This window comes from Mercenaria mercenaria, chromosome 7, assembly GCF_021730395.1.
Source record: "Mercenaria mercenaria strain notata chromosome 7, MADL_Memer_1, whole genome shotgun sequence".
Lineage (NCBI taxonomy): Eukaryota > Metazoa > Mollusca > Bivalvia > Venerida > Veneridae > Mercenaria > Mercenaria mercenaria.
Genome location: NC_069367.1, coordinates 64,822,705 through 64,835,752, shown reverse-complemented (window position 1 = coordinate 64,835,752; position 13,048 = coordinate 64,822,705). Strand labels below are relative to the sequence as shown.

The 13,048-nt window shown below is 33.9% G+C and overlaps 1 protein-coding gene across 1 annotated transcript in view; it reads left to right on the top strand.

Moving 5' to 3' along the window:
* The first annotated feature begins 1,937 nt into the window (after positions 1-1,937).
* Positions 1,938-13,048, top strand: part of LOC123554039 (mucin-5AC-like) — a 31,207-nt gene continuing 20,096 nt past the window's right edge. Inside the window, exons 1-2 of the mRNA XM_053548554.1 lie at positions 1,938-2,554; positions 11,988-12,109. Coding sequence (XP_053404529.1) covers positions 2,432-2,554; positions 11,988-12,109 — 245 coding nt within the window. The 5' untranslated portion in view covers positions 1,938-2,431. The remainder of the gene's footprint in view (positions 2,555-11,987; positions 12,110-13,048) is intronic.

The window sequence follows — 13,048 nt, the reverse complement described above, 5'->3', positions numbered from 1 at the left end:
AATTGTTCTTTCGCTGGATTCAAATTTTATCATATCTATTTAATGTATTTTGTTTGTACCTTTGCAGGTTTCGCTGGGGCAAATGAAATTAGGTTATTTTCAATATACATGTTTAGCTGTTTGTATAGTATGTGCATTTTAAACCTCATCTCACCTTGCCAATTGCCATGTGAAATCTTTAAATAAAGTCGCGGCCTTTTCCCACTACTGTGTTGTAGTTTTCATTTATACTGATGAATTAGTTGTAATGGGTATGACAGACGTATATGGTCGGACGTTAACTCATCTGCCAACGAAATGATGATATTATCAGTCATTAATAACTTTAACTATTGTTTTCTTTAAGTAATGGCTGATGATTTTGCGTCCGGCTTATGGCTTCTGTCATTCCTTGTTATATACGGTCCATTGATAAAATAAGGTAGTTATTCTATTCTATTGCTTTTGTTCCCAGGTTAATATAGAAATTTTAGCTTAAATATTTACAAAACCGTACAAGCAAGGCACTGATAGCTGGAGGAAAGGTCGTGTGGACGTGGCTGTCTTTCGGCTGTCATGAGATCCTATGCATAGCGTTTTAGGAGTTAATTTTAAAGATTTTATACTATTAAATACAAAGGAAAAATTGCGTTGACTCTGAAATTTACGAAGATTGTAAATCACATCCCACCAAAGGTAGCTTTAGATGTTTATTACTTTTAAAACGAGATATGAATTGCTATTTGTAGTTTCTCAAAAAAAAACGCCTTTGTCACACTTGTCTACTAGGACGTTTCTCTCCCGCTTTTATCACTCACTTATTTCTCGTTGTTTCCCCGTTAAGTTATGATGCAAAGTTCACAAAATAATTCATGACTTCATTTACAGCTCATTTTTTCATAACTGGGGATAAGCGAGAGGTTACAGTGAAAGCCAGAACGTTTTTCCTTCTCTAACAGGGTCCGTATACTGGTCACTTTCCCTCAGAGAATATCTTTCAAATCATGTATTTCCCCTCTAAAACTGCCTTTACATCAAAATTTTCTTCATCCGTTGTCAAAATGCAACGCTATTCTCTTTCCCAGATAAACGCACATACCCTTCCTTTTCTTAGGATATGAAACACAAGTTTCAAATCGAAAGGCCGGTACAATATCATTTTTCTATAACTATTAAGCTTGACGAAATCTTACGTACAACAATTTCGATGTATTGTTAAAAGGTAACAGCAGTGTATAAAACATATTTCCCGTAACATTCAAATATACGTTCTTTCATTTTTTTGCCATGGCACATTATATATAACAAAAGTATAATCAGAAGTCCAAACGCTCTTGTCTGCAACATGTCTAGTCTGCTTAAAATGTTTTCATTTGGACACGCGATCCATTGTATTCGTATACAACATCTCTAAGACATTTCTAAACACAGTAGAACCGTAAGTAAATATGTCGTCACAATAACACTGCAATAACTATTACTTAACTAATGCTTTCTATAAGTTATTATGTCATTATGTATTCTATAATATAAATAATTATGTAAAACCTATCACGCGTATGTACCAAAGAAAAACGTACATCGCTAAGATGTTAAAATATGTAATATTCCACAGCCGTTTCAATTAAAATACCGTATAAAATCATTTTGTGGTGTGGAAGCGATTTATCATACAATGGCAATATTGTTTTTCTTCTTTGTTGTTTATCATATTTACCCACTCTGTATGTTAAATCAATACGTAGTTACGGATTACAAGGTGCTTTTGTTTTTAAAGCATTAAAATTCAGCGCGCTTTCGGCTACGTTTAATTCAATCATTGTGAGATATGGCATACTTTACTGGTACTGATGCAAAAAGAACACCAACTGGCGTGACGAAATCCCGTCAAGATCTCATCATTTACATGACACCAGTTGACAAGAGTTCGTATATAATTTAGCTCGATCCAATTGAATTGTCGATGACCGTAATTAAATGTAGTAAAGTTATAGTACCGAAACGGCTTTCCATTGTTTAAAATATTTAGTACATTGTTAGTGTATAAGTAGGTATTGAATAAGACAAAGTTAGAAGCTGCATGTTTATCTTAATAATACTTTATTTTCTTTTCCAAAAAGTGTTATGTGTATCAGAAACATTCAGTTTATTGTAATGGAAACATGACATAAATCAATAAAGAAGAATTTATTTTGAAGATCAATCATGGAAACTTAATAATGATGAATATTTCAAAGTGATATGGCTATCATTGTTGTGTGTGTATAGATGATGGATAATTTGTCTAGTTTCTTTGAAGTGGTAAACTGAAGGCAAATGTGCAAACGTAATATACATAGTTAACAAAACAAACAAAACGATGTCAGGCAAAAACATTAACTAATTTGTTGTACGGATACATTAAGTTTAAGAAATAAGTATATTTTTGCATGTCAGAAAACTGAGTTGAAAAATGAAGGAAAAGGTTGCACGAAAAATGGATGAAATCCCAGAGAACCCTCCGTGGACTATGTTTTTTGACGGTCCATTGTATCAGAAATATGACGAGTTCATGAAAACTAAGGACTTTTCAAAGGTAATCTATAACGTTACTGCTCATCAATCAGTAAAGAACAATTTCATCGTGTGCTATCTATCATATATGTATTTAATTGCTGGAAAGAAACATTGTTACATCATGATAATAATTAATTATTCTTTCTCATGCCATAGTATACAGCATATATCATGCCCTACGCCCTTCTTTACATAATACATCATAAATAAACAGTTATACATCTTTGCTTTGTAATAAACTGAAAAATATGCAATGAATACTTGCAATACCCGAGTAATTCTCGTAAATTTAAACGTTAATTTAGCATTTTATATTCTACAAAGAATGTATCCTTTACAATAGCATGTATCAGTAAATTATAATATGTTACACAGTAATGTTTATAAAATATATTTACCATTTAACATAACAGTTAATAATGTTACGAATCTTTTTTTTTACCAGTCGACAATAACATTTTTTAAGCTCTGTGACAATTTTGCCGTTTTATATCATGATCTTGAAAGAAGATTTAAATCTACTATTTTCAAATGTTGCTTCCCGGGAAACCCACTTTGACCATAAAATTGCTCTGAACGTAGTCCCACTTTTGGAGCAATTATTACTTTCACTTTTGTTTAACATTACGTCCAACTCAGCCAAATCCCAAAACCGTCGAGATCTTTAGTTATCCTCGGCCGAACATGCATTGTGAACTCCAGTATATGAGGAACACACAAAATCCTGTAATTTGGTGTACATCATCTAGTTGATATATTTATCTTGTGAGCAGAAATGTTCTTTAACCTGATAAGAACAAGGATAATAAGATATAAATCTAAATATCTCGCAAAAAATGTTTTCTGTATTTAAATGTTAATTATTAAGCTAGTTTCCCATCAAATGCTTTCAAGTAATTGCTATCCAGCATCGGTACCCGACGATAAATAAACAGCGCTAAAGTTGACATAATAAAGCTATGACGTCATCAGTGATCATAGGTGGCTTTATTCGGTTAATGACTTGACATGTCATGGGTAACACGAAACCATGCACAAGAAAAAAGAATGTATTCATAAATACTTTTCGATGGCCTGTAGATCTAAATCTTAATTGTGGTGAAGGATTGAAGAGTATCCCGATTACACCGATTTTTATAGCCATTTTTTGTGACTCTGTGGACGGACTGTCGGGGGAGTGGAGGGAGGGGGGGGGGGGGTAACTATAGGCACGGACTGGGGCTATTCTGAATCCCATTTGACGTGACACTTCCAGAATCGATAAGTGTAAAAGATACACATTAGCTCTAAGGAGAAAATGACAGGCACACGTTTGAAAATCATTGATTGTTACTACTGTACTAAATGTCACAGCATCAGCATAAAACCTTCAGTTTCTTCAGTTTAATGCAAGGTGAAAAAGTCGGAAATATCAGTAAACAATGAAAGTCGTTTGTATAAAATGGGCTGATAAAAATTTACGAAGCGTAACTGTTTTGAAAAAAGAAATTGATACTTTGTCAAATTAGTATTGGTCTACAGGTTATAGCTCATTCATTGACCTTATTAGTTTAAGATGATAACTGCTTGGAAGCTGTATTTGGAACATGCAGTCGTAAATAAATTCTGTTGAGGTAAAGCTATAAAACATGTGATTTCGTATGTTTTGTTAAGATGACGGCATCTTCTAGGTATTGTTTGTGCTTTATTTTTAAATATATTAATTATGAATAACTAATGAATGATATTATGATCTGTGAGCAATAAATTTATAAAGTTGATGTGTTTATTGCATTAAAATATGTACGCTTTTACGACAAAGGAATCAACAACTATAACTTTTTGCAGCACAGACAGACTTGTTTATGTTGCCATAACGCTAAGAGCTTTGACCTTCTGTTGTAGTTGCCAATACATGTTGCGGAAACTGTAACTTGCAGACGTAGTAGCCGGGATTTTCCAAAGAAATCATCTGTACCCTGGCTCCGTGTTCACAAACACTTTTCGGTCTCAGCTGAGTTTGAGTTTGAAATTTTAATATCAATTTTACTAAAACTTCAAGGTTAAATTCCAAATAAGACTAACTATCAATACTGAATAGTCACTTGAAAATAGTTATTAATGTAAAATTTACTTTTAAACATGCTGTTTAGATATAAATGACAAATACCGTTTCATTATCAAACTCAGCTGAGACTGAAAATGTTTTGTGAACACGGGGCCAGATAATTTTAAAATACTCTCCTTATACTTACTTAAAAAATTCGTCAATCTGGTAAATAGTTTTATTTTTGTTTCAAGAAGGTTAAACAAGTTATAGGGAATTGATGAAATTAGAATAAAAAAAACTTGATTACTTACATCTTATGAAATACGTATAGAATTCAACATTTAAATCAGTTATCCGCTAGGCTGGCTTCAACCAAGAGAGATGTCATAAGAGTTGATATATTATAGAATGAAGGATGTTTTTTTTTTTAACTTCAGACTAAACTGAAATAAAAAATAACCTTCATTTCCCGGACAGTGGGATTGCTATAGTCGTTGTTTTTATTTCCAATCTGATCTTTCTTTGTACATTGTTGTTTATGTATAGCTCTATATCTTTTTCGGTATTTTTTATGTAGTCAGTCTGAGTGCATCTAGTATTTCTATGTGGAGGTATAGTTGCCTATGTTTTGGTTAAGTTGAATATATTGAGATTTCCTATGTGGAGATGTGGTTGCTTTAGTTTTTGGCCAGGTTGGATGGATGGCTGCTGCAGGTTGATCAACTACAGTGTGCCAAGGCTGCCGGTGCGGAGGTACGCTTGCCTTGGATGACTTTATGCTTCTCATTTCGCTTTTTATCGTTCACAAGAACAGACCAACGAACAAATATGAGTTTAGTGAATGTACATGAACAATCAGTCAAAATCAGGAGAACCGATGTTATGTATATGCTACTACTTTGTGGGTTGCATTTTCATATCAGTTTTATATCATGATCTTGAAAGAAGATTTAAATCTACTATTTTCAAATGTTGCTTCCGGGAAACCCACTTTGACCATAAAATTGCTCTGAACGTAGTCCCACTTTTGGAGCAATTATTACTTTCACTTTTGTTTAACATTACGTCCAACTCAGCCAAATCCCAAAACCGTCGAGATCTTTAGTTATCCTCGGCCGAACATGCATTGTGAACTCCAGTATATGAGGAACACACAAAATCCTGTAATTTGGTGTACATCATCTAGTTGATATATTTATCTTGTGAGCAGAAATGTTCTTTAACCTGATAAGAACAAGGATAATAAGATATAAATCTAAATATCTCGCAAAAAATGTTTTCTGTATTTAAATGTTAATTATTAAGCTAGTTTCCCATCAAATGCTTTCAAGTAATTGCTATCCAGCATCGGTACCCGACGATAAATAAACAGCGCTAAAGTTGACATAATAAAGCTATGACGTCATCAGTGATCATAGGTGGCTTTATTCGGTTAATGACTTGACATGTCATGGGTAACACGAAACCATGCACAAGAAAAAAGAATGTATTCATAAATACTTTTCGATGGCCTGTAGATCTAAATCTTAATTGTGGTGAAGGATTGAAGAGTATCCCGATTACACCGATTTTTATAGCCATTTTTTGTGACTCTGTGGACGGACTGTCGGGGGAGTGGAGGGAGGGGGGGGGGTAACTATAGGCACGGACTGGGGCTATTCTGAATCCCATTTGACGTGACACTTCCAGAATCGATAAGTGTAAAAGATACACATTAGCTCTAAGGAGAAAATGACAGGCACACGTTTGAAAATCATTGATTGTTACTACTGTACTAAATGTCACAGCATCAGCATAAAACCTTCAGTTTCTTCAGTTTAATGCAAGGTGAAAAAGTCGGAAATATCAGTAAACAATGAAAGTCGTTTGTATAAAATGGGCTGATAAAAATTTACGAAGCGTAACTGTTTTGAAAAAAGAAATTGATACTTTGTCAAATTAGTATTGGTCTACAGGTTATAGCTCATTCATTGACCTTATTAGTTTAAGATGATAACTGCTTGGAAGCTGTATTTGGAACATGCAGTCGTAAATAAATTCTGTTGAGGTAAAGCTATAAAACATGTGATTTCGTATGTTTTGTTAAGATGACGGCATCTTCTAGGTATTGTTTGTGCTTTATTTTTAAATATATTAATTATGAATAACTAATGAATGATATTATGATCTGTGAGCAATAAATTTATAAAGTTGATGTGTTTATTGCATTAAAATATGTACGCTTTTACGACAAAGGAATCAACAACTATAACTTTTTGCAGCACAGACAGACTTGTTTATGTTGCCATAACGCTAAGAGCTTTGACCTTCTGTTGTAGTTGCCAATACATGTTGCGGAAACTGTAACTTGCAGACGTAGTAGCCGGGATTTTCCAAAGAAATCATCTGTACCCTGGCTCCGTGTTCACAAACACTTTTCGGTCTCAGCTGAGTTTGAGTTTGAAATTTTAATATCAATTTTACTAAAACTTCAAGGTTAAATTCCAAATAAGACTAACTATCAATACTGAATAGTCACTTGAAAATAGTTATTAATGTAAAATTTACTTTTAAACATGCTGTTTAGATATAAATGACAAATACCGTTTCATTATCAAACTCAGCTGAGACTGAAAATGTTTTGTGAACACGGGGCCAGATAATTTTAAAATACTCTCCTTATACTTACTTAAAAAATTCGTCAATCTGGTAAATAGTTTTATTTTTGTTTCAAGAAGGTTAAACAAGTTATAGGGAATTGATGAAATTAGAATAAAAAAACTTGATTACTTACATCTTATGAAATACGTATAGAATTCAACATTTAAATCAGTTATCCGCTAGGCTGGCTTCAACCAAGAGAGATGTCATAAGAGTTGATATATTATAGAATGAAGGATGTTTTTTTTTTTAACTTCAGACTAAACTGAAATAAAAAATAACCTTCATTTCCCGGACAGTGGGATTGCTATAGTCGTTGTTTTTATTTCCAATCTGATCTTTCTTTGTACATTGTTGTTTATGTATAGCTCTATATCTTTTTCGGTATTTTTTATGTAGTCAGTCTGAGTGCATCTAGTATTTCTATGTGGAGGTATAGTTGCCTATGTTTTGGTTAAGTTGAATATATTGAGATTTCCTATGTGGAGATGTGGTTGCTTTAGTTTTTGGCCAGGTTGGATGGATGGCTGCTGCAGGTTGATCAACTACAGTGTGCCAAGGCTGCCGGTGCGGAGGTACGCTTGCCTTGGATGACTTTATGCTTCTCATTTCGCTTTTTATCGTTCACAAGAACAGACCAACGAACAAATATGAGTTTAGTGAATGTACATGAACAATCAGTCAAAATCAGGAGAACCGATGTTATGTATATGCTACTACTTTGTGGGTTGCATTTTCATATCAGTTTTATATCATGATCTTGAAAGAAGATTTAAATCTACTATTTTCAAATGTTGCTTCCCGGGAAACCCACTTTGACCATAAAATTGCTCTGAACGTAGTCCCACTTTTGGAGCAATTATTACTTTCACTTTGTTTAACATTACGTCCAACTCAGCCAAATCCCAAAACCGTCGAGATCTTTAGTTATCCTCGGCCGAACATGCATTGTGAACTCCAGTATATGAGGAACACACAAAATCCTGTAATTTGGTGTACATCATCTAGTTGATATATTTATCTTGTGAGCAGAAATGTTCTTTAACCTGATAAGAACAAGGATAATAAGATATAAATCTAAATATCTCGCAAAAAATGTTTTCTGTATTTAAATGTTAATTATTAAGCTAGTTTCCCATCAAATGCTTTCAAGTAATTGCTATCCAGCATCGGTACCCGACGATAAATAAACAGCGCTAAAGTTGACATAATAAAGCTATGACGTCATCAGTGATCATAGGTGGCTTTATTCGGTTAATGACTTGACATGTCATGGGTAACACGAAACCATGCACAAGAAAAAAGAATGTATTCATAAATACTTTTCGATGGCCTGTAGATCTAAATCTTAATTGTGGTGAAGGATTGAAGAGTATCCCGATTACACCGATTTTTATAGCCATTTTTTGTGACTCTGTGGACGGACTGTCGGGGGAGTGGAGGGAGGGGGGGGTAACTATAGGCACGGACTGGGGCTATTCTGAATCCCATTTGACGTGACACTTCCAGAATCGATAAGTGTAAAAGATACACATTAGCTCTAAGGAGAAAATGACAGGCACACGTTTGAAAATCATTGATTGTTACTACTGTACTAAATGTCACAGCATCAGCATAAAACCTTCAGTTTCTTCAGTTTAATGCAAGGTGAAAAAGTCGGAAATATCAGTAAACAATGAAAGTCGTTTGTATAAAATGGGCTGATAAAAATTTACGAAGCGTAACTGTTTTGAAAAAAGAAATTGATACTTTGTCAAATTAGTATTGGTCTACAGGTTATAGCTCATTCATTGACCTTATTAGTTTAAGATGATAACTGCTTGGAAGCTGTATTTGGAACATGCAGTCGTAAATAAATTCTGTTGAGGTAAAGCTATAAAACATGTGATTTCGTATGTTTTGTTAAGATGACGGCATCTTCTAGGTATTGTTTGTGCTTTATTTTTAAATATATTAATTATGAATAACTAATGAATGATATTATGATCTGTGAGCAATAAATTTATAAAGTTGATGTGTTTATTGCATTAAAATATGTACGCTTTTACGACAAAGGAATCAACAACTATAACTTTTTGCAGCACAGACAGACTTGTTTATGTTGCCATAACGCTAAGAGCTTTGACCTTCTGTTGTAGTTGCCAATACATGTTGCGGAAACTGTAACTTGCAGACGTAGTAGCCGGGATTTTCCAAAGAAATCATCTGTACCCTGGCTCCGTGTTCACAAACACTTTTCGGTCTCAGCTGAGTTTGAGTTTGAAATTTTAATATCAATTTTACTAAAACTTCAAGGTTAAATTCCAAATAAGACTAACTATCAATACTGAATAGTCACTTGAAAATAGTTATTAATGTAAAATTTACTTTTAAACATGCTGTTTAGATATAAATGACAAATACCGTTTCATTATCAAACTCAGCTGAGACTGAAAATGTTTTGTGAACACGGGGCCAGATAATTTTAAAATACTCTCCTTATACTTACTTAAAAATTCGTCAATCTGGTAAATAGTTTTATTTTTGTTTCAAGAAGGTTAAACAAGTTATAGGGAATTGATGAAATTAGAATAAAAAAAACTTGATTACTTACATCTTATGAAATACGTATAGAATTCAACATTTAAATCAGTTATCCGCTAGGCTGGCTTCAACCAAGAGAGATGTCATAAGAGTTGATATATTATAGAATGAAGGATGTTTTTTTTTTTAACTTCAGACTAAACTGAAATAAAAAATAACCTTCATTTCCCGGACAGTGGGATTGCTATAGTCGTTGTTTTTATTTCCAATCTGATCTTTCTTTGTACATTGTTGTTTATGTATAGCTCTATATCTTTTTCGGTATTTTTTATGTAGTCAGTCTGAGTGCATCTAGTATTTCTATGTGGAGGTATAGTTGCCTATGTTTTGGTTAAGTTGAATATATTGAGATTTCCTATGTGGAGATGTGGTTGCTTTAGTTTTTGGCCAGGTTGGATGGATGGCTGCTGCAGGTTGATCAACTACAGTGTGTCAAGGCTGCCGGTGCGGAGGTACGCTTGCCTTGGATGACTTTATGCTTCTCATTTCGCTTTTTATCGTTCACAAGAACAGACCAACGAACAAATATGAGTTTAGTGAATGTACATGAACAATCAGTCAAAATCAGGAGAACCGATGTTATGTATATGCTACTACTTTGTGGGTTGCATTTTCAAACTGTAGATACCTATGTTTCATACGTGCACTACGGTATTTCATGAAGTCCTGAGAATGACGAAACTCTTATTGCTTTACGCACACTTACATTTAGTCAATAGAATGATTGCATTCTTCGGATGGCCTCTAGTATCAGTTTTTCGACACCAAACCCAGAATATATCTACAATACGATGAAGACGCTATTCAGATAATATCAAGGGATTTTGATAAGGTAGTCTCAAGAAATCTTGTGGAAATAATGTTAAAGTTTTGTATTTTTTTTATTTCGCAGCTATGGTTTTATCGTTATGTTGCTTAGAATCTTTACATCAATACATATATTTAGTAGAAGAAGTTTGCATGGCACAAAACTGGCATTAAAGCAGCTGTTCACAACTACTTCATAAGCTGTGTCTCTGTTTTTGCTGTTATAACAGAAATATGCTCTATTAAGTGTCAACAATATTCCAAACCTAGTCACGTCTAGACCTTAGAATAATAGATCTTCCACAAAATGATTTTTTGTCAGTGGTAATATTGCGTACAATTAATTTCGTATAATTGATATTGAACGTTGCTACACGTTGAACGTCACCAATCAGTCAATTTGTCATGTAGTTGTCACAATAAAGTTTGTAGACAATTGAATTTTTAACTGATTTATGAATGTAACAGTCACCTTTTATCTGTTAATTTGCTCGTCACATCTCATCTTGTAAAAATGTATTTGAGCCGTGCCATGGGAAAACCAACATAGTGGGTGTGCGACCAGCATGGATCCAGACCAGCCTGCGCATCCGCGGAGAAACTGTTAGCGAACAGCATGGATCCTGACCAGACTGCGCGGATGCGCAGTCTGGTCTGGATCCATGCTGGTCGCACACCCACTATGTTGGTTTTCCCATGGCACGGCTCATTTCATATTGTTATTTGGTAAAGGAATATATAAGTCTTAACATTAGCATAAATGTTATCATGAAGTGATAAATATCAGTTGGTAAAATGAACGTTTATGTAACTGATCAAGAGTTTCGGAAACGAAATAATAATTTTGCATTCTGACATATCATCTAACATGGGTTCATATAAACATGCAAGTGATTGCAAGCAAAATATCTTAAAAGTGAAATCATATTAACAGAGTGCATTTAGTGTAGACACATTCTTCAGACCTTCTAGACTTGAAAATAGAATTCAGTATGTGTTTTTATTCATATTTCATCGTACAAATTCCTAAGGCAAATGTCAATCAAGGTGAATTGATAATTTTGTGTTTATGCTAAATACTACGGTGGTATGTTAAGGACATGCATAGACTTAACATCTTATCTCGTGCCCACGACATCTTATCTACTTATTATCTACTTGTCCGTCCGTTTTACTGATGACCTAAATACACACAAGAAGCCCTAATATATATAGATAGGATGTCGTGCGCTCGAGATAAGATGTCATGCGCACTAGATAAAATGCCGAGCGCTCGAAATAAGATGCCGTGCGCTCGAGATAAGATGTCGTGCGCTCGAGATAAGATAATTCAGTCTTGAAAAAATAAATGCATGTCCTAAACATACCACCGTAAAATCCGTTCCAATTTCAGATTTTATTAAACACAAAATTGAGACTGGCAAACGACAAGAGCCAAGAAGTTGTCAATCATGTAAACAGTGTAGTTGAGGATCATTGGGAGAAAGACCACGAAGCTGATCCAACCGGAAACGCGTGAGTTTACATACATTGTTTGGTCAAACATTTTACTTAAGTTCGTTATTTAACTAATCGGCTGAGACAAGATCAGGTAGGGATTTTCAGTGAGTGTCATGTTATGCCTCATTTACTGAAATATGCTTTAAAATACTGTTACACTGATGATGGTGTATTAAAGTTCTAATGAAGAACTTTCCGTAGATGTATACATGATTAAGAAAATCAATAGAGAAAGGTTAAAATGGCCACTTTCTAAGCGTTATGTTGATGCAAAATAAAATTCAGTATTTTGTAATGGAGAAAATATACTTATAACAATAAAAAGTAAACATTTAAAGTATCTGATTTAGTGTGTATGATACTAAATAGCTCAAAACTCGAAATCAAGTTTGGCTACTTAATACTGAAGATGTAGTGGAAAATATGAGTATATACCCGCGTTAGGTTTTTATCTTTTTTTCAGGGTTATGTTACATATGTCATTTAATTTTCAACTAAAATTTTGCAAATCATACTTTAATTACTGTAGTGATTATGTACACATGTTATTGTTGAGTGTTTCAAAGTCGGCATATGAACTCTATATGTTGAATACCTGCCGTGTTGGAAGCAAAATTTTTGTAGTCCTTATTTACAACACATCTAGCATAACATAATCACACGTTTACTATCTACTGTGGGTATGACGTATCAGAACGTTTTCACAAAAATGACTGTAGTTTAAAAGTTATGGGCCATTTTTGCTAAATAAGGAACTACAGTATCGGCAACAATGTAGCATAAACACAGATTTTTTTCTGTTTCATATCAACAGAAGCTATTAAATATCAGAAATTTTGCTTTAAAATGATACTCATTAAATAGTTATGGGCTAACATTTGCTGTCCATAGCCCTGTAATGTCCGTAGCCTCTGAATATGACCCCTTTTAAAACGGATTTTCTCATCCAAATTA